Genomic DNA, 19,868 nt, shown 5'->3' with positions numbered 1-19,868 from the left:
TGTATGTTGAATGTTTTTTTTCATTCCCCCATTACATGCTGCTACTCTCTTTTATTCATTGCACTTTTAATTCTTATTCTTATTTTTATTTTCATGTCTATTTTAGCGTAATTTATGACAGTATGTTTGCACTGAAGCAACGCAGCAATTTCCTAATGTTGTAAACCTGCTCAACATTTGGCAATAAAACCCTTTCTGATTCTGATTCTAACATGTCACTTGTCATAATTACTCGCGCTGATAATTATGTTATTTTATTTTTTCTGCACTAACTTTTCCTCTTGCTGCATTGAGCATGTTTATGACAAAATAATTTCCCTCGGGATAAATAAAGTTCTTCTCATTTTAAATAAGAGCAAATTAAAATTACTTTTGCAGTCATTTTTCTGCCGTTAATGTCACAATAAAAACTTCTGATAAACATTTGATTTTCTTTCCATGTAAAACTATCTTCAGTTTTGATACTGACAACGAGGTTTTTTTTATTATTATTACAATTTTTTTTAAAATAAAATGGGCCTTTTATTAAAAACCTTTAACACAACTGGGTTAACACAAAATTTGTGTAAAAGCCAAGTTGCAGTCGCTAGATGGCAGTAGTGCTCAAAATCCCCAATACTGCAGACCTTCATTTATTTCAGCTCGTTTCACTTTAGGTGAGCGTCCCAGGCATGTCCAGTTCATGCCCCGGCGTCAAAGCTTACACCAGTATTTAAAAAGAATCTGTCAAAAATGAATTATAACGACAGCTTTTAAGAAATAATCGTACTGTGGTACTTTTGTGTCGTTGCTGAAGTAAAGGAACTCACCCAAAACATCTTGTCCAATCATAGCGCTGCTATTGTGCATGGGAAGTAGTCTGCGCCTTGGAGACTTTCTGGCCAGCTGAGAGGTGGTCTTTGTATGACAGAGCTGAACAGGGGCTCTGACTCTGCAGATCTGAGGGAACAGGGGCTGCCACAGCTGCTGGGAACAGAAGTTAAGCTTGAGCGTTGAGAGGAAACAACAGACTGCAGGAGAACCAAAAAGTAGGCGCTCGAAAGCTGCACCGGGAGATTCCCGTGTTTCTTTCGCTGATGCTGGGAATTTGATCAACTCTTATACATTTTCAAAACTTTTTGGTGAGAGCCAGATGTCTCTGCCTCTATCTCGAGACTCACTCTGAGTTTCCCAATGGCGAAAACAAAATATCGTGAAACAATGACAGAGAAGACTCCTGGATCACTGATGTGGCTTCCGCTCGTCCTCTCAGTGGCGCTGGCCGCAGGGCAAGACGCAAACACGGGGGCCGTAAAGGAGGACATCCCGGAGGGCGCATCCACCCTGGCGTTCGTCTTTGATGTGACCGGCTCCATGTACGACGACTTGGTCCAAGTGATAGAGGGCGCATCCAAGATTTTGGAGACATCCCTGAGCAGACCGAAGAGACCTTTGTATAACTTTGCCCTGGTGCCCTTTCACGACCCAGGTAATGTAATAAGAGACAAAGAGATGGTTTGATTAGGTCAATTCTGCTTCTTTTTTCTTGTTTTTCTTCTCTTTAAATGTGATGATTTGGTGCTTACTCTTTGCAGTCTAAACAAAAGCAGACAGAGGTGTGACAAATGTGATAGTTTGCTCACAGGCCGCCCTCTGACTGCCTTAACCTCCTCACACCTCCACGGGAGGCACTTCTGGGGCATTTCATCTCGCACAGATGTTCAGCCTGGCGGTCACTGTATCATTAGCATTCCGCCAGGGTTACTGTGTGGCTTTAGGTTTGCAGTGCAGCTTGATGATTATCATCACTCGTGGGTGCTCTCTCATTCTGAAAAGTAATGCCTAGGCTGTATTTTATTGGGCAGTCAAACAGTATCCCTGGCTAGTATTAGTCTTCAGAGGTGCATGGGGGGAAAAGTATTCAAATATTCAACACACACATCTGACAAGAACCGAGTCCTTGTGAAGAGTAATGTGAGACTGAGGACATCAGTCTTATTGGTCTTATTGAACAACAGCAGATTAAAGTCATCATTTAGGGTTTGAATATTTGGGTGGTAATGTTGACTCACCTTTGTCTCTTTAATTGGAGATTATGTATCGGAATTTCAGGAGCGGGACCACGCCTCCAAACACGCTCTTTCCGATTGTCATCTATATAGGTTCCCTCAGTTCTGCAAGCTGTTCATTCTCGTTTACCTGCCCCACCCTCCCTCCTTGTTCTCAATTCTTTAACTTCTTCACTTCTATTTAGTGCATGAGGATCTGCTAGACTGTCACCAGTCCCCAAACCGCAGCTCAATTCATGTCCAAGCATCACCTTTACCTACTAGAACGCTGTCAAACCTAAAATGAGGACGTGGGCCCAGCGAGTGGAAGCCCCTTTCGTGATTATTTCATTCAAAACAAGGAGGCTCAATGGTTACTTTTCACCAGCATTTAAGTGTACCACAATTCAATTCAACTTTATTTATACAGCGTCAAATCACAGCAACAGTCGCCTCAAGGCGCTTAATATTGTAAGGTAGACCCTACAATAATACACACAGAGAAAAACCCAACAATCACATGACCCCCTGTGAGCAAGCATTTTGGCAACAGTGGGAAGGAAAAACTCCCTTTTAACAGGAAGAAACCTCCGCAGGCTCAGGGAGGGGCGGGGCCATCTGCTGCGACTGGTTGGGGTGAGAGAAGGAAGACAGGATGAAGACATGCTGTTGCATGCATTTAATGTTTAGTTTCCACACAAAGCATTCTGCAAAATGTGCTTCGTGAATATTACTTCACAAAGTGCATGAAACACAATGCTTTCGTATTTTAATGTCGTATGTAGAGTACCTACATTTTTTCTAAATGCACTCGGAGCAACAAACATTCCAGGATCTGAAGGATGGAAAGAAAAGATGAATAGACGGAGGTGATCTGTGAGGTGAAGACACAGATTCCTATTCCAGATGTTTTTTTCTCTTTTCAGTTTCAGCATGTCACAAATTCTCATGAAGCACATTTCTTCAATCATTGTTTCAGTCTGCTCTGTGCCTAGAATAATAATTATATTCAAGGAGGAAAAAATGCACAGTATACACAAATCTTACAAATGATGAATTCGTTAGTGCGTGCCTCTGTGGGGAAAGTAAATCTTAGGTGATTAGCGATGCTCTTGGACAGAGAGACAGTAGTGAAAGAATGCTGCGGTTTTAACCTGTTTGTGTAACTGAAGGGCTTAATTTAGAGGAAATGTTGACTTCATTGAGAAGTGATTATAAGATTATCCTTTGGTAGTGAAACACAACAGCTCGATTGAGCGCTCCAGCGTCGACTCCTCTCTGTGTTTGTGACGTTTGTCTGCTTCTTAAAGTGTTTACGAGGATGTCAGGATGTGTGCTCCGACACCCCCAGGGGAATAGAGGAATGATTACTGCAGCGCACTGCAAGCAGGGGTAGCTGAGCATTTTGCCAAATGTTCTGACCCCGTCTCTCTCCCACTTTTTGTCCTTTTCCAACAAAATCCCGGCTCCTCGGAGAGAGTCAGTTTTGTTTTATTAAGGGTTTGCTTCATTGTGCCGCGGATCCATTTTCTCTGCTTTGCATCCAACGTGGTGCGATAACGCAGTCCCTCCTGTTTGACTTGGCTGCTTTTAAATCAGAGCTTCCCTTTTTATTTACACTGCAATCCGACACTGTAAACAAGAGAGTGTGTTTGCAATCTTTGTGTCTGTGCGTGCTTGCCTGAACGTGTGTGAAGCAAAAGAGTCAGGAGGATGCCTGGATATTGGGGTCAGGCCTGTGTGGGAAGATCAGTCAGGAAGCCTCCCCCCTTTCCTCCATCCTGCAGGCAGAGAAAGAAAGAAAGGCACAGGATCCTTCACAAGTCATTTTACCACAGTGCAAGGGCTGTGTGTTTACCGCTGAAGTCTGCCTGTGTTCTTAACAATACAATATGTCATTACTCTTGAAATGGGCATTCGTTTAATGAAAGAAGTGGCTGTACAGAAGAGTCCTGGACAGCTACAAACACGAACATCTCGCTTCTCTGGCTGCAGTCTGACGATCAATCTGTCAATAAGGACTTCAGGCTCATGCAGAGAAGCCAAAGGTGCGTTGCAAACAGGCTCGCTGCACTTCTGGAACATTTATTTGAGAGTTTACAGACAATTAAACTCATTTCACGACGCTTCCGTTCTTCCCGAGCTACGAAACGTGACCTCTAGCCCAAGACTAATGCCAGTTTGTGCATTGTTTCAATTAAAGAAACAAACACTGCATGACAATGACAGGAAATAAAATGGTAGACACTTATCTGTCTGCATGGCCCTGTTGGCATCCTTACATACACACACGTCCATGTAGCTACTACCTCGCTGTGAGAGGATGTGTTTGTGAGAGGATGTGTTTGTGAGTGTCTGACGCTTGCTCGTGTTAATGTTTAACCGTCCAAGGTTAAGACGGATCCAAACCCAGCACCTGGTTCCTAACGTGCCCAGGAAAGTCAGAGAGCCTTTAAACCTTGACACTGTGTTGTAGTGCACACTCCAACTTAATGGAGGGTGTCTAAGGCGTTTGGGGGTAGCACCGTCTTCCACTTTAGAGGACTTCAAATAAACTTGCAAAAATGTACACAACAGCATAATCGGGTTTAATATTTGTTTGCAAACCCTTTGCGGTCAGTGACGTCTATGATCTGCGGTAATGCTCTACCAGTCCTATCTTGCATTGTTGCTGGTTTTGATGGTGTCGACACACTACCAGTAGGACTGAGGGTATAGTGAAAATGACTACACTTTCATCGAGTATGGATGAAACACCGTTATCCTTAAAACCGATAGTTAACACCTAAACCTAACGCTTTTTCTATTTTAAAGATAGATGAGCTAGAGTAGGGTTGCCATTGTGACTTAGGGTTCTTTGATCTACTCTGAAAATATATGATAAAGACTTAAAAAGATCTACGTTATCATTAATCACCGTAATGTCTTTTGTCTCCCTACAATGAATGTGTTTGTGGAAGCTAAAGTCCAAACAGAGAAAGGATGAAAGATGGACAGATTTTACTGACTCATGCCTGCGTGACATCAGCGTGAAGGTTTTGAAAATGAAACAAACCACCGACGTCTTTCTTGGAGTTTTGCTTGTTTTATTCTGCACGTTCTTTGTGTTTCAGCTGCGAGATCTCAGGGTTGGTTCCAGTAAGTTGTTGGCCTTCCTTGCTAAAAATTTTCATCCAAGTTATCTAAGTTAGAAGGAGATCGAACAAAGGAGTGCGGAGTGATGGGAGGAGATGATGGAATAGCTTCTGCCTTCTCTGCAAGATCAAAGGCCGTTATCACAGAGCCCTCCATGCTGGCGTTCGCGTCCTTTTCTACCCCTCGTCCCTTTGTTTCCTTCCTTCCAGAGTAGCTTTTTTTTGTCTGAACTGCCCCGCCCGTGTGAGATTACGCACAGCCGGCGTTTAGCTGGACAGAGTCAGTAATGATGCTATTAGGCAGGAATGCCAAAAGAGAGAGGTGGAGGTTCGGGAGAAAATAGAGGAGGAGAGAAAAGTGTGGCAGACTGAAACTGTGTCTGTGAGTTTTATGTTTTAATGGATGCGGAGTATTAAAATAGGTATTAACTTTTAGGGCTGCACCTCCTGACGTGGCCCAAGGTGCTCGTAGTTCAGTGGGTTCAACTCACGACACACGAGTGGAAGGTTTCCAGTTGTCACTGAGCGACTTCTTTCATCTTGGACGCTCATCCCCGAAGACTGCTACAGAAAACCGCGTCACACTTTATCCTTTATGTTTAAAACTTCGACAGCTTTACAGATCCTAAGGTTCAAGGATCTTCTTGCCTTTTAAAAAACAGTCACATCTAGATGATCTTAGGATCCACTGGCCCACATAACCCCATGCATAGTAAGTGGCCCATTCGTGAAGTATTTGTCAAACATTTTTCTCTCTCTGCTGTGTGAACTTGTTTTCTAATCTCCACTGGAGGCTCATCAACCCGAGGTTCAATGTCCTTATGACCTTCTAGACTCTTTGACATCACTGTCTGGGCTCCTGCCAGTATCCCTTTGACCTTTTGTAGCTCTGCTCTTGTTTGTGTTTTTTGATAAGTGTCTGGCTGTCAAGACATGAACCTGAAACAAAAAGCAGTGGTGAAACAATTTCATATAAAAGATTTTCCACACACGTCATCATCTGGGAAGGAGCGGTGCTGGACAGTGAAAAATGTGTGAGCTTGCACTTCTGTATAATTACATTGTTAAGTAAGTTGACGGGTTAGCTTGTGACTATCATGACCAGACGTAAAATATTGTGTAAAAGTCTTGAGCCATCCCTTTTCTTTTTCTTTTTCCTGTAAAATCAGAAATAGGCGTTTTACTGAAATGCTCAAACATACACAGAATTACAGCATATAAGGCAAAAACAGAGTTTGCACAAGTCTAGAAAGCTTGAAAGTCAATATTTGGTATGATCACGTTTATTCTTAGAGACAGTCTGAACACTCTTAGGAAAGCTTTCTTGTCATTTCTTCAAGTAGTCTTTAGGAAACGTGCTCCAGGCTTCTTGAAGGACAAAGCTTTGGCTGTTGGCTGCCTTTTGTTCTGCTCTGTGTCCTGATGAGCCCACACTGTTTCAGTAATGTTTCGATCTGGGCTCTGGGAAGGACGGATCAGGGGCCGATCGTGTTCCACTGCTTTTCTATCCAGGTATGTTTTTGATGCTGGTTTTGGGATCATTGTCATGCTGAAATATGAAGGTGCTATCACTCAGATGCTATACAGATGGTATTGGATTAAAAGTCTCACTGCAACCCTTTGACTAAATCCCCAACAGCATGAATGAAGCAGTGCCAAACATGACAGAGCCTCCACCGTGCCTCCATGGCTGAAGACTCTCACTGCTGTGCCTCTTTCGATGTTTCTTTAGTATTGATTTTCAGTCCAGTTCTTGTTCTTGCCTTGTTCTTGGCACATCTCCGCCTTTTTTCCCTTCATTATAAGCGGCTTCTTAAAAGCTAACCTCCTTACTGAAACCATTTCTGATGATGCCTTGGTGGACTGTACATGGAGGAGCTCGAGGCCCAGATGCATCTCTCAGGACCCAGCAACACACCCAAACACGTCAAGTTTTCAGCTAACAGCTTTTGAGAATCACTATGTTGATGTAAAATACTGTGATCGTTATTATTTTTGTAGATTCAACTAAAGAAATGGGAAACAAATTTGTGTCTTTTGTGCGAGGCTGCTGGTTCATCCCCTGAGTTAAGTGTCTTGTGTATGTTTGAATAATTCATAGGTCAGTGGTAACAAACACAAAAAATATTCCTCTGAGAACAGCCAGGTGCAAGGAATGAAAATGACGTAATTTTACATGGTCTGTCACTTCACTTCAATTTTATTTTATTTATACAGCGCCAAATCACACAACAGTCACCTCAAGGCGCTTTATATTGTAAGGTAGACTCTACAATAGTAGATACAGAGAAAACCCAACAATCATCCCCTATGAACAAGCACTTTGGCGACAGTGGGAAGGAAAAACTCCCTTTTAACAGGAAGAAACCTCCGACAGAACCAGGCTCAGGGAGGGGCGGGGCCATCTGATGTGATTGGTTGGGATGAGAGAAGGAAGACAGGATGAAGACATGCAGTGGAAGAGAGACGGAGATTAATAACAAGTTATCTATACTTGTGTCCAAGTTGTTGCGATGCCTAAACGTTTCCTGATTGTGAAATATCTAAGAGGGAAGACTTGATTTGTTCACCTGTGGCAGTGGGCCCAAAGACACCTGAATTTAAAAATTAAAATGTGTGGCCAGTACTTTTGTCCATATAGTGTAGCTGACACTTTACCAGCTAAAAAGATTAGCAACTGGCTAGCTGTTAATGTCTTTTTCTGTCTTTGTAGTGCACATAATGGTGGTACACAGAGTGCTTATCAAAGCTGAGGCTGAGATTAGGGAAAGTGACCCCCCCCCTTGCTATTAAAAACTGCAGTGCTGAAACGAACTCCATAGTTGACTGATGATTCTCTGTGAGCTCACCTTTTCTGCTATTTCTCTCCTGCGAGTTAGAAATACGTTTTAAGTTTTAAGGATTCAGAGCTATGTAATCACGTATTAAGCTAAATTATACCACTCGTGTCCCAAACATGTACTCCTGTGCATGTTTGAGAGAACTGTTCAACTGCAGACAATATGGTAGCCTTGATCATTTTGGAAGACACGCATTGCTCTTGTAATATCTCACTTGGTCCACACTGAAATGTTACAGATGTTGCACCTAAATGTACTAACACTCAGTAGTACCGTGTACAATTTACACACTAAAGAATAATAAATCACCGCCTTGGAAGTCACAGCCAACATGAGATCATGCCATTGCAAACCATGGGAATGTTCAACTTTGGCGTCAGGTCTACATGAGAGTAAATCTAACGTGTTCCAAATGAGTCCTCCAGACTCTAAGTGTATGATGCAAAACAATGAAATCAGATGAATTTGTTAGCTAAAACAATCCTTAGAAAAGTAATTTCCTCAATAATGTAGTCTAGACATCAACTGATTATGCTGTTTTAAAGACAGCCTCAATGAAAGGGCAACAGTAAAAGTGCAGAGGCTGGGCTTATTATTATGAGCAATAAAGCAGTAAAAATGCAGAATGGCAAATACTCAACATACAACATCATACATGTGTGCCTGCAGCTGGTATAGCTGGCACCAAGCAGCTGGAAACTACCCATTTGGACTGTGTAGTGGGGCGTTTGAAAGTGTGGTTTGGACCAAAAAACTAACGTAGTCAGAACACGGCAGCTAAAATGAAAGAAGCCTTTAAACTGTTAGCAGTCGGACGTACCGCCCACGGGACATTGGATGGTTTAGGGGACTAATAGGACTGCTAAGGGGTTAAAAGCCCCCAACCAAGAAAAGACAGCCAGCGGCAGCTGTTATCAAAATCACCTGATATCCTCAAGGACTCGGCTCTCCTAAATGAAGTTAGATGACTTGCTGATCAGACCCAGAACACATGGTAAGAGTTAGGGACAGGTCAGATAAATATGTCTGACCCAGAACAGGAAAACAGTAACCTTAGACGTGCAGCAAAACCCTCAGTTTGTGGAACAAAATGGTCAAATTCCTCTGAGATTTTCTTATAAACCACGTTTTGTGCAGCGTTTCATATCAAATTTAATGTTGCATCCCTCTGATGCAGACAGTATACATACAGTTGGGGTATAGTGAGGTCTACTTATTTAATACAGGTAATCAGGTTATCAGAATAAGTAAATGTAAAGTAAATAAACTCTCCAGACCTTCTGAAGGTCTTTGAGTTTTTTCACTAATTTTCATTTCAGTCCTTGGGCTTGGCCACTTTGTGTGTTTGTTAAGTTACTTAACGCTGAACTCTGAATCACCCAAGCATGAAAACGCTGCCGAACTCATGAAACGAATCTGTCGTCACCAGACAACTTAGCAATTTTAAATTGTGTCTTCAGGCACTTTGTTACTAGCAGCCTGGTGCACAATCACATCATTTGTTCCAATTTCTTAGTTGAATCTTTCACACACAAAACATCACAGAACAGTCTCGACAGGCGTGAAATCGTCTGCACCAGGAAGTTGAACAAAACCACCTACAATGGATGAACAGTATCGAAACTCATGTCCTTAGGAAATAGGAAAGAAATCCAGCAAAGACCTGGCACAGGACACAAGAGATAAATCTGGCCGCTCAGTTGATCCATCTACTGTTCACTGAAGCCTCATCAGAAATGGTCTCATTGGATTTGGCTGTCAAGAAGCCTCCCCAGAGCCCAGACCTGAACGTTACACGGCAGTGGATGGAACAACATCCAAAGATGATGTCCTTCGAGAATCCTGGAGAACTATTCCTGAAAACAGCCCAAAGAAACAACGAGACAGCTTGCCTAAGAGATGTGGTTCGCAAATAACAATGGTTGCACCAAATGCTGACTTTCAAATTCTGCTTTTGCCTTATTTGCTGTATCGTGTGTTTCCATGAATCACTGCACCTACTGCATTTCCCATTTTCTCAGCAAGAGATGAAGAAATGAGGGCTGGCTCAAGACTTTTGCACAGTACTGTGCAAAACACTTCCAGTCTCCAAATGTTCTGTATCTACAGGATGTGTAATTAGGAACAGTAACTCACCACAGCCACTTTATAAAGTGATAATATGTCAGTATTATGTTTATAGCTTGTTAACTTACCTCAGAGTGGCCAAAAATATGGTCTTCCTGTTTTATTTAAATGTTGTCTACCTTGCCATCTCCTTAAATTGAGTCTTTACATGAGTCTTTACATGCTTGTAAAAGGTTGCTGATGGCATAATAGTGGGACCATGAAGCTGTACCTGAGCAAGTTTAGTCAGCGTCAGTATATGAGCATGGACAGAAACATGAGAGCTGAGTTTTGTGGTTTATTTTGCATCAGTGAAGCCTGATCACTGTATAATTGTTCTTTTCCAGAGAACTATGGTGTATACGGTGGTGCTAAAGCGTTTCATAATAAGCTCCACGGCTGACGTCTCATTCACTACAAGAAGAAAAGCCAGAAGATTTTAACTGTGTGGATTTTTGCTACGTATGTATCTCACCATCAGCATTTAGGCAGTCTGTGCTGGGGGAAGTCATATATCACAAAGACCACCTTAGCCATAACTAGCTGTGTTTGTAGACCTCTCCCTTTATAAAGTATGCATCTATGTTGTGTTATTACCTCACAATTAAGGATTTAGGGTGAAGCCTGAGCTTAATCTGATGGTTTGGTACACGGTATCCTACGTCAAGCTGATGAGAAGCACATGTCGAGCTCACGGCCAGTTTTACATTTTCAGCAACACAGCTGGACAAACCTTTGTGCCATGGCACACCGTTTGGAAATCACCGCTGCAAACATCTGAGTGTGCATCTGTGTGTGGTCGACAGCGCTGATCTGCTGCATCTGAGGTTTCTCTGTCTGCTTCAGCTCAATTAGAATTTCCCCCGTTAAACAAAAGAGCCATAGTGAACCGAAAACGCCGCCGGTCTCTTATGAGCAGACGTAATTACAGTCTGTCATAAAATACTTATTCATGAGCTTTGCAGTTCTGTGGTTTTAATATTGAAGTTGTTGCCATTTATTCTTAAGCCTTCTACTTTTTGTTTTTTTAAGAAAATGAATGCAATTACTGCAATTAAGAAGCTGCATTTAGCAAAGAGAGAGTAAATTTTTAAAATCAGGCCAACCAGCTGTGAGTGCTTTGACTTTTCTATAATGGAGACCAAGAAACATCACAAGCAGCAATGTGTTTGTGGCCTGTGCCAGTTTTCACCCTTTCTTAAAAGGCATTTGCAGCCTTAACTGTCACAGTGAGACACGTGAAGAAAACCATTTATTTAAGGCTGGAAAACATTACAAAACAAAAGGCAAAGGCGAAACTAAACAATAACCTAAACTGGGTGAACTAAGATTAAAACATGAACTGCCATGGATACATAGAAAAACCTGGAAATATGACATGAACACACAGACGACCGGACGAGGAACGAATGAAAACACACAGACTGAATGCACACAGGAGGTGACCAAGGGAAGTGGAAACATATGGGGACACAGCTGATTCGAATGAGCGTAACGATGTCACAGGGAAAAGTAAAATTGAACACATTGAAGATAGAAACCAAGAAACCAACAGGAAGTATGGAGAGACGTAGACATGACAACACAAGCTTGACAATATGGAACGCACAGACATAAAACACATGACAGACTAGACAAGAAACAAGACACAAAATCGAAGAGACAGATGATAGTAATGCTAAACTAAAACTCAGCTACGCCCTAAATAAGAAAAACTTATAGGAACTTATATGCCTGTGAAGGTTCTCAGTCATCCAGGTCATCGTAGTCAAAGGAGCTTGTAAAGAAAAGCGTCTGGACTTCTTTAAGTTACTTGAAGACGTTTCACCTCTCATCCGAGAAGCTTCTTCAGTTCTAAGGTCAAATGGTGGAGAGTCCCAGATATAAACCTAGTGGGAGTTTCCCCCCACAGAGGGATAAAGGACCCCCTGATGATCCTCTAATCGCCTGAGCCAAGGTGTGAAACTGGGTGTGGGTCACAATCAGCCAGAGTTTCGGGTGAGCTCATTGTGAAACCTGGCCCCACCTTATCATGCGAATTCCTGCCCAGACCTCTACATTGGAGAGACCAAACAAGCGCATGGCACAACACAGAAGAGCCAGAAGAGCCACCTCCACAGGACAAGACTCAGCAGTTCATCTGCATCTTAAGGATAAAGGTCACTCTTCCGAGGATGCCAGTGTTCACATTTTGGACAGAGAGGACAGATGGTTTGAAAGAGGAGTGAAAGAAGCATCTATGTCCACTGTGAGCGACCATCTTTGAACAGAGGCGGGGCTTACGACACCAACTGTCTGCCATCTATAATCCAGTTTTGAGTTTCCTCCCCAGACGCCTGAACGCCCACTCACATCCTGGGCCATCTGACCTCAGGAATTCGCATGATAAGGTGGGGCCAGGTTTCACAATGAACTCACCCGAAACCCTGGCTGATTGGGACCCACGCCCAGTTTCACACCTTGGCTCAGGCGATTAGAGGATCATCAAGGGGTCCTTTATCCCTCTGTGGGGGGGATACTCCCACTAGGTTTAAATCTGGGACTCACCGCCATTTGACCTCAGAACTGAAGAAGCTTCTTGGATGAGAGGTGAAACGTCTTCAAGCAACTTAAAGAAGTCCAGACGCTTTTCTTTGCAAGCTCCTTTGAATAGGAACTTATAATTAAACCTCACATAAGAAACTCAAAAATACAGAATAAGCTCAAAGTGCTGGGTCACAGACAAAGTCTCTGACACTAAACAGAGGCAGACATGCTGCTCTGGCTCATCAAGTCTGCACCTTTGTCTTCTTTATCCTTCTCACGAATGCTGCTTCTTTCTAATGTGCTGTCAGAGCAACGTGGTGGTTTTGTAAGATCCTGTTATGACCATAAAAAAGCATCCACGGGAGTCATGACCACAAGTTTTTTTTAATATCTTCAGTTTTTCATAGGTGAAGCTGATAGAAGGAACATTCATCAGAGCCTGATCCAGAGACTTTTATGTCCGTTACTATTGATCTGATGAAGTCACGGACACTTTGTAAGTGAAAACATACAGAGCACCAACCATTTGATCATAAATCAGACCAGAACTCTGTCAGTATGAAGTCATGTGTAAAGAAAGGCTTTAGAGGACTGTATGCAGTGTAAAGTAATAAACACAGTCCATTTTTCAAAATCCCATTTATCTAAAAATCTATCCTTCAATTATAGACCAATGTGACCTCCTCTTGCAACCTAAGCCATGTGTTTTTCTTCTGTCCAAGTTTGCATTAATCTTGGAGGGATTTCCTTTACGTACTTTCAGAGGTTTTTGGAATTCAGATCCAAGAAGATCCTCTAATTGGCATATTTGGAGTTCCAATGACCCCTCTTAATATATCTCCCCAGCAAACTGATATCTTGGTTTTCTGTTCCCTTCTTCTTAGACGCTGTATTTTACTTCTTTAGAAATCTCTTACACCTCCATCTGCATCACTATGGCTTAATACTGTCTGGACATTTTTGAGGGTGGAGAAGATCTCACTCACAGTGAAGGGTAGCTCTGAAAAATGTACCCACAAGTGGACACCCTTTGTGGAATATCTGAAATCTTCCCTTCTCAGTCTTTAGAGCAATGCATTTTACCCACCATGTGACTAAATTGAAAAGATTTGTGATTCACTCTTATTTAATGTAGACATAGGATTTAAGCACCCCCTTTCCCTGTTTTATTTTTATTTAATTTTTTTCTAATTTACTTAGTTTTTCCTTAACTTTCTGTTCTTGTGTAGGTATGATGTTTTTCATATTTTACTTTGTTTTTTGTTTAAAAAGAAAAGTTTAAATGTTTGAAAAGATCTAATGTCATATAAGATGATACAATGTATCTAAGTTTGTATAATCTCTCTTTAAAAAAAAGATGTGATCACATTACTGATGGTGAATTAATCGAGTGCATTTGAATAGCAGCTAATGAACGACTGCTACTTACCTTTTTGATTCTTGTGGAGTACTTTTCCTCAAGCCTGTTCTTTCTGCAGAGTTATTCACATGTATACGATTTGTCTTGAAGTGTGAATGTTTTAAAGCCAAACCAGATTCTGAAAACAAAAGAATAAAATTGCAGTCAATCTAAAACACCCCTAAATTGCAGATTTGTGCTTCCACAAAGCATTTAGTCAGATAGTCAGAGGATAGAGAAACGGCAACATTATTTACTGAGTTTAAAAAGTCTGTTATGGTAACATCTGGTTTCAAATGTGGCATACGTGGCTCGAAATGTCTTTTATATTGCACAGTGAAAAACAAAATTAAATTCCGAAATAGTTTAGAAAGGTAAATGCGCTCCAGATGGAGCTTGCTGTTGTTTATGCTTTGCAGACAGTTGTTGAACACAGCTGACAAACTGTAGGGGTCAAAGGTCAGTGTTGAAGACAGGGTCAGGGCGGGCTCTGAGAACATCAGCTTTAAGGAAAGATCCGGATGCTTGCAACTCATCTGAGTACTTCTTAAAAAATACCACACATTCCCATAAATGACAGTGATAAATTTACATAGACGCTCATGCACACGGGACACGTTTAATTACTGTGAGCCGTACCCTCGGGTCTCATCCTCCTCTGTGCTGTGTCTCCAGCACATGTCACCCTGTCAGATGGATAACTGACTCTGGATCAGGCTTCTCGTGGGTCTGTGCATCTGGGAGGGATTACACAGTGAGCATCAGTTTTTATTTATTTGTGCGTAGCATCGTCTGATCATTCAGTTCCATTAATAGATATCTGTGGTTTCGGGGCCCATTGTCCCCAGTCACATTCAATTACAAAGACTAACAATCACCAGGAGAGGCAGGGCCACAACTGCCTGGTGCTTCTTCTCTCTTAGTTTACGTCACAAGTTTGATGTTTGGTGCTTTGAAATCCAGCGTGTTGACAGCTCTGTTGCTTCAGGGTAACGTTCAGTCATTAGATGTAAATTGGGGATGGTATGCAGAATAACAAGATATAGATTAAGAGATTAGAAAGGAAACAGAAAGACAGAAAGAAGAACTCTGGGCCAACAATGAGCAGTCTTCTGCTCAGTATCTTCACTTAATGCATCGTCTTTGGATGTAGAGTGTGTGAAATGGTCTGAAGAAAAACACTGGATTGTGCCAGGTTAATGTTTGCCCTCTGCAAACGTCGCGGATGCATCATGGAAATAAAATTGAGCACAGTGAGGCGTCAGAAGGAGAATTCTAGGGAATCACTCAAAGATAGCGGGAGCTGCTTAGAATTGAACTTGACCCTAAAAAACCTGACCAGCCAAATTAACCAGAAGAGGTTTTTCCTTTTTATGGATAGAGTCGTGTCTCTTTTAATTCAGACGCCATATTTTATTTAGTTCTTTTCTATTCTTTTCTTCTTCTACCAAGTAGAAGTGTTAGCGCTTGTGCTTGAAGTGTGGTTATTGCTCTGCAGCAGTGAGGGAAAGAGTCGCGTGACTGTCAACACCAGAAGTAATGAAATGTTATTTGGAATAAATGGACATTATTATCCTGTCAGACTAACTAACCACTTCCTCTCCACAATACTTTCCCCCCATTTAAAACAGACACACATGAAGTTAGTAAAATGTAGGAATTAATCTTTCTCAAGATTACAATTTCCTGTTTGGTAAAGTCTTTCGGGCTGATATCACGCCTGGTGTCGCAGTAATGCTCGCCAATTTGAACAACAAAGAAGGAAAACAATTTGGCGCTTCTGTTTTTTTCTTCTTTTTTGGATGTTAGTCTTCTTTTTTATTTGTTTTGTCCTGTTTGCATGTGTGCACTAGTGATGCCTATTAGAAGTGATCGGTGCACGTTGGGGTTGTTGCAGAAAACATTGCTGGAACATTATATGCACCGATTATATGTTACCTCGAGAATCTGCAAACCTGTTTACTGTTATGTGTATAGTATATAGTATGATTTCTGGACACTTTCCTCACCGACACACTGTAATTGCCTCGTGCTGTGCATTTCCCCGTGGGGCTGATTAGGTGAATTAAACTCCAAACCTGACAATGAAGATGACAGCCACTCTTATTCTGGCAGACTTTGCTTTGAGTCAGCAGAATGGCAGATATTTGTGTTTATTTACAGCCTCTGCTGCTGTTAAGTGCTATAACAGCTACATGTTGTGTAACCTGTTGGATTTTTGTTGGATCAGAAAGCCACAGAGTCTCCTACATGACCATTATTTAAGAAAATAACATACAGTACTGTGCGAAAGTCTGTAGCCAACCCTCATTTCTCTTTATCCTGCTAGAAAAATGGGAAATAGTTGGGATTCACGTAGAAATAAAGTATACAAGGCAAAAATAATTTAGCCTAACAGGTTTTAAAGTCAGGTGGTGTGACCACCTTTATTCTTCAACACAGTCTGAACTCTCTTAGTCAGCTAAGTAGTCTTCATGCTTGTTGAAGGACATCCTAACCTCTTCTTTGTATGTTGTACTCTTCTCTGTCAAGATGATCCCACACTGCCGCAGTATTGTTGACCTCCAGGCTCAAGGTCATGACTGATAGGGTTCCACTGCAGGTTTTTCTATTCATGTGTGCTTTCACTGCACTGGAAGTGTGTTTGGGGTCATTGTTATGCTGAAAAACAAAGCTGTTACCAGTCAGATGCTTTCCAGATGGCATCACAACTTGACTGTACTTTTCTGCATTTATAATTCAGCCGGTTTTGACAAAATCCCCGACATCAGCCAATGCTTTGGGGGATGCTCACTGACAGCAACTGAACCAAACATTTCTAATTTGGATTCATTACTCCATAAGATCTCTTGCCACTGATTTTCAGTCCACTTCTTGTATAATTTGGCAAACCTCACTTTCTTTTCCCCCCATTTTCCTTCCTTAAGAATGGCTTCTTGACAGCTACCCTTCCATTCAGGCCAATCCTGATGCTGCTTGAGGAAACAGTAGATGGATCCAGACGCATCTCTCAGGCTGTGCGTCAGGTCTTTGCTGGATTACTTGCGGATAAAGATATGACAGTTTTGTAGCTAATAGCTTTTTGGGAATAACTGTGTTGGTACTATTTTATGCCTGCAATTAAGTCGTTTAGCAAACAAAAACATTTCTGTGAAAATGATTGAAAAAGCAGCCAATGTCCAAAGAAAAACCTGGAAAACTGATGCTCACGACAACTTTAAAAATAAAGAGAAATCCGGCTACTTGGAAAGAAAATATAAATAAATGAAGGACGGCTCAAGACTTTTGTACAGTACTTTGCATGTACTGCACACTGTGGCTCGCTAATTCATTTTGAAACAATAGGCTCAGTGCTAATGAGTTGTTAATATAAATCTTGAAATCTCGAAAGTCCTGTTCACCGAGTAAACATAACCTTCAATGGCATTCCTGAACAGAAGATACACTTTATGTTGTGTCTTTTATTGTTAGGAAACAAAAGCATTTCTAAGGGCTTGGTTGTTAAGCTTTTATTAGCAGTACGATTGTGAGCTAACATCCACTTCTTTGACCTCAGGAGTGGAAAAGAAATGAAAACCAATGTGGACTATAAAAGTGCATAAAGTCTCCTCACTGTGGCAAACAGAGAACTTTAAACCTTTGAACCAAACAATTATATGACATCATGGTCATAACTCATCAGCAATTAGCTCTAAATTATACAGTTATGACCATTTTCAGTCATAACGCAGCTTTCCTCAGAATCTCCCATGCGCTGGCTTTGAAATTCCTTGTTGCTGCTGGTGTACAGCGAGATAAGCTCACTGCACAGTAAATGCTTCTGTGATTCCTTGCAAATTACTTCAAGCCTGAATGTCAGAGGAGGTAAAAGTGAGTTTGCTTTTGGACAGTTGCCCATCCCATTAAGACTTCTGTAAGTGTTCGAGCTTGCATGTGGTTTGCAGATGGATGCTTTTTAGAGCAGGCAATACAGGTCAGTGCTCCAAAATGCTCAGATGAAGGCTGGAGTGTCTCGTTTTAGTTATTTATCTCTAGTTCCCTTTTGTCAACAGTGAGCAGAACTACCACATTAACGCCACCAAAAACACCTTTTTGTTTAGTTTTTGGTGGCCATTTTTTCTCTTTTGTTGCCTATTTGTCAGACTTTCTTTCACTTTGAGCTCATTCGGTTGGCTGCATCCATAGCCTTTATGGGTTCATCACTGAGAAGCTATTTCCTCTGTGGAAACCAAAGGTTATGTTTCCCTTGCACATGTAGCTATAGAATTGGGATTACTGTGATTCCTTTTGTTGTCCAATTTTATTTAAAATTCATAAAATGCTAAATAAGTAGGAAGTTTCACATATGAAACTATTTCTATGACCCCCCCCCCCCCAAGAAAAATGTCCTTTTGAAATAATGGCACTAATAATATGTCTTTTCTTAACTCTTCTTAAGGATGCCCCGGGTCAAAGCACTTGACCCCTAACAAGTGTGCCTTTGCATCAAAGAAGGTATTTGGCTATTTGGTATTGGAAAAGCACACAGATTCTCTTTCAGGCTTCCAAATGTAGACAAACACACATTTAAAGAGAAAAGTAATGACAAACAGGAGTGGCAGCATCATCCTGACATGTATAATTCAGAGCTAATTAAACTAGAAGAGGTTGATAAGTTGAATCTTTTATGTCTCATGTTGCTTAGATGTCACGAGTATTATGGTTTTCCACTCTACAGCCATGGCAAAGAGGGCAGCGGTGCTAAAGGGCACCATATTCAATGCTAAAGAATACTTACAACAGCTACGGGAACTTCTCCCATAAGGAAAGAGATGTCAACTTTTCCTTCTATGAAAAGTTTGGCTGGAGATCCATGTTCCCTTCAGAGCAGCCAGAAACATTTCCATGTTAGTTTTTAAAAAGCGTCTCTGATCACCGCAAATGTTCCTTCGCTCCACCTTCAGGAGTTACAGTGATGCCAAAATCTGAGTCGTTTGGAAAAATTACTTCTTGCTTCTTTGTGAATATTGTTATTGAAATTGAAAGTGCCTGTGGGCTGTGTTTCGAGAAGGAGTGCAAGGTGATGGCAGCTGTAAATGCAGAGTAGATAATGGATCATCATCTCAGGCAAAATATGAATATTTAAATTTGAACTCATTTGAGTCAGGAGCAGAACTGAGCAGGGAGTGTGACTCTGCTAACCATTCAGCAGAGTTGAGGACTGTTGCAAAACTGTATCTGTTTTCAAACGTCTTTTGTAATTGTCCTCTCTTCAACAAGGGGACCAGTGTGTGCGTGTGTGTGAGCGTGTCTGTGTTTACATATCTTTGTGGGGCCCAAACATTGGACATTTACTCTACTTGTGGGGACCAAATGCCCTTACGGGGACACAATTCCGGTCCCCACAAGTTTAAAGGTATTTTGAGACTCAAAATGTGGTTTTAGTGACAGGGTTGCAATTTGGTTATGGTGTGTGCATGTGTGTGTGTGTGTGTGCGTTTGTGTGTGTCTTTTTTGCAGCCCCTCAGTCTCTTTCCACAGCACAGTTGCGATGGCTGAAGTTACACAATTTGACTTGAGAAGATCAAGAAGATGCTTAGCAGCTTATTAATGGACACAACAAAGTAATCTGGTCATGTTGTCACCAGGAGGACAAAGGAGGGGGGAACAACTAAGCTGTAGTGCCTCTTCTCTTCACCTCACTGTGCAATACTTTTGTAAATAGTCAACAGTGCAATAGACTCAATACTTGAAATGTGCAATTCACTTGTATTTTTATTTTTTATTCCTATTTATTCTATTTATCCCCTTTGTATATTTTATTTATATTTGTTTCTGTATTTATATATGTGTGTGT

At 41.5% G+C, this 19,868-nt stretch overlaps 1 protein-coding gene across 2 annotated transcripts in view; it reads left to right on the top strand.

The window, feature by feature from the left end:
- The first annotated feature begins 689 nt into the window (after positions 1–689).
- The window catches only part of hmcn1 (hemicentin 1), an 85,134-nt gene continuing 65,955 nt past the window's right edge, over positions 690–19,868 (top strand). Inside the window, exon 1 of one of the 2 annotated variants that reach the window (XM_005938504.3) lies at positions 690–1,468. In XM_005938504.3, coding sequence (XP_005938566.1) covers positions 1,174–1,468 — 295 coding nt within the window. In that variant the 5' untranslated portion in view covers positions 690–1,173. The remainder of the gene's footprint in view (positions 1,469–19,868) is intronic. The other variant, XM_042227355.1, reaches the window with a different exon arrangement.

The sequence above is a fragment of the Haplochromis burtoni genome, unplaced genomic scaffold, assembly GCF_018398535.1.
Source record: "Haplochromis burtoni strain Fernald_Lab_line unplaced genomic scaffold, NCSU_Asbu1 Contig_256, whole genome shotgun sequence".
Classification (NCBI taxonomy): domain Eukaryota; kingdom Metazoa; phylum Chordata; class Actinopteri; order Cichliformes; family Cichlidae; genus Haplochromis; species Haplochromis burtoni.
The sequence above is the reverse complement of the archived record's forward strand: the minus strand, read 5'-3'. Positions and strand labels throughout refer to the sequence as shown.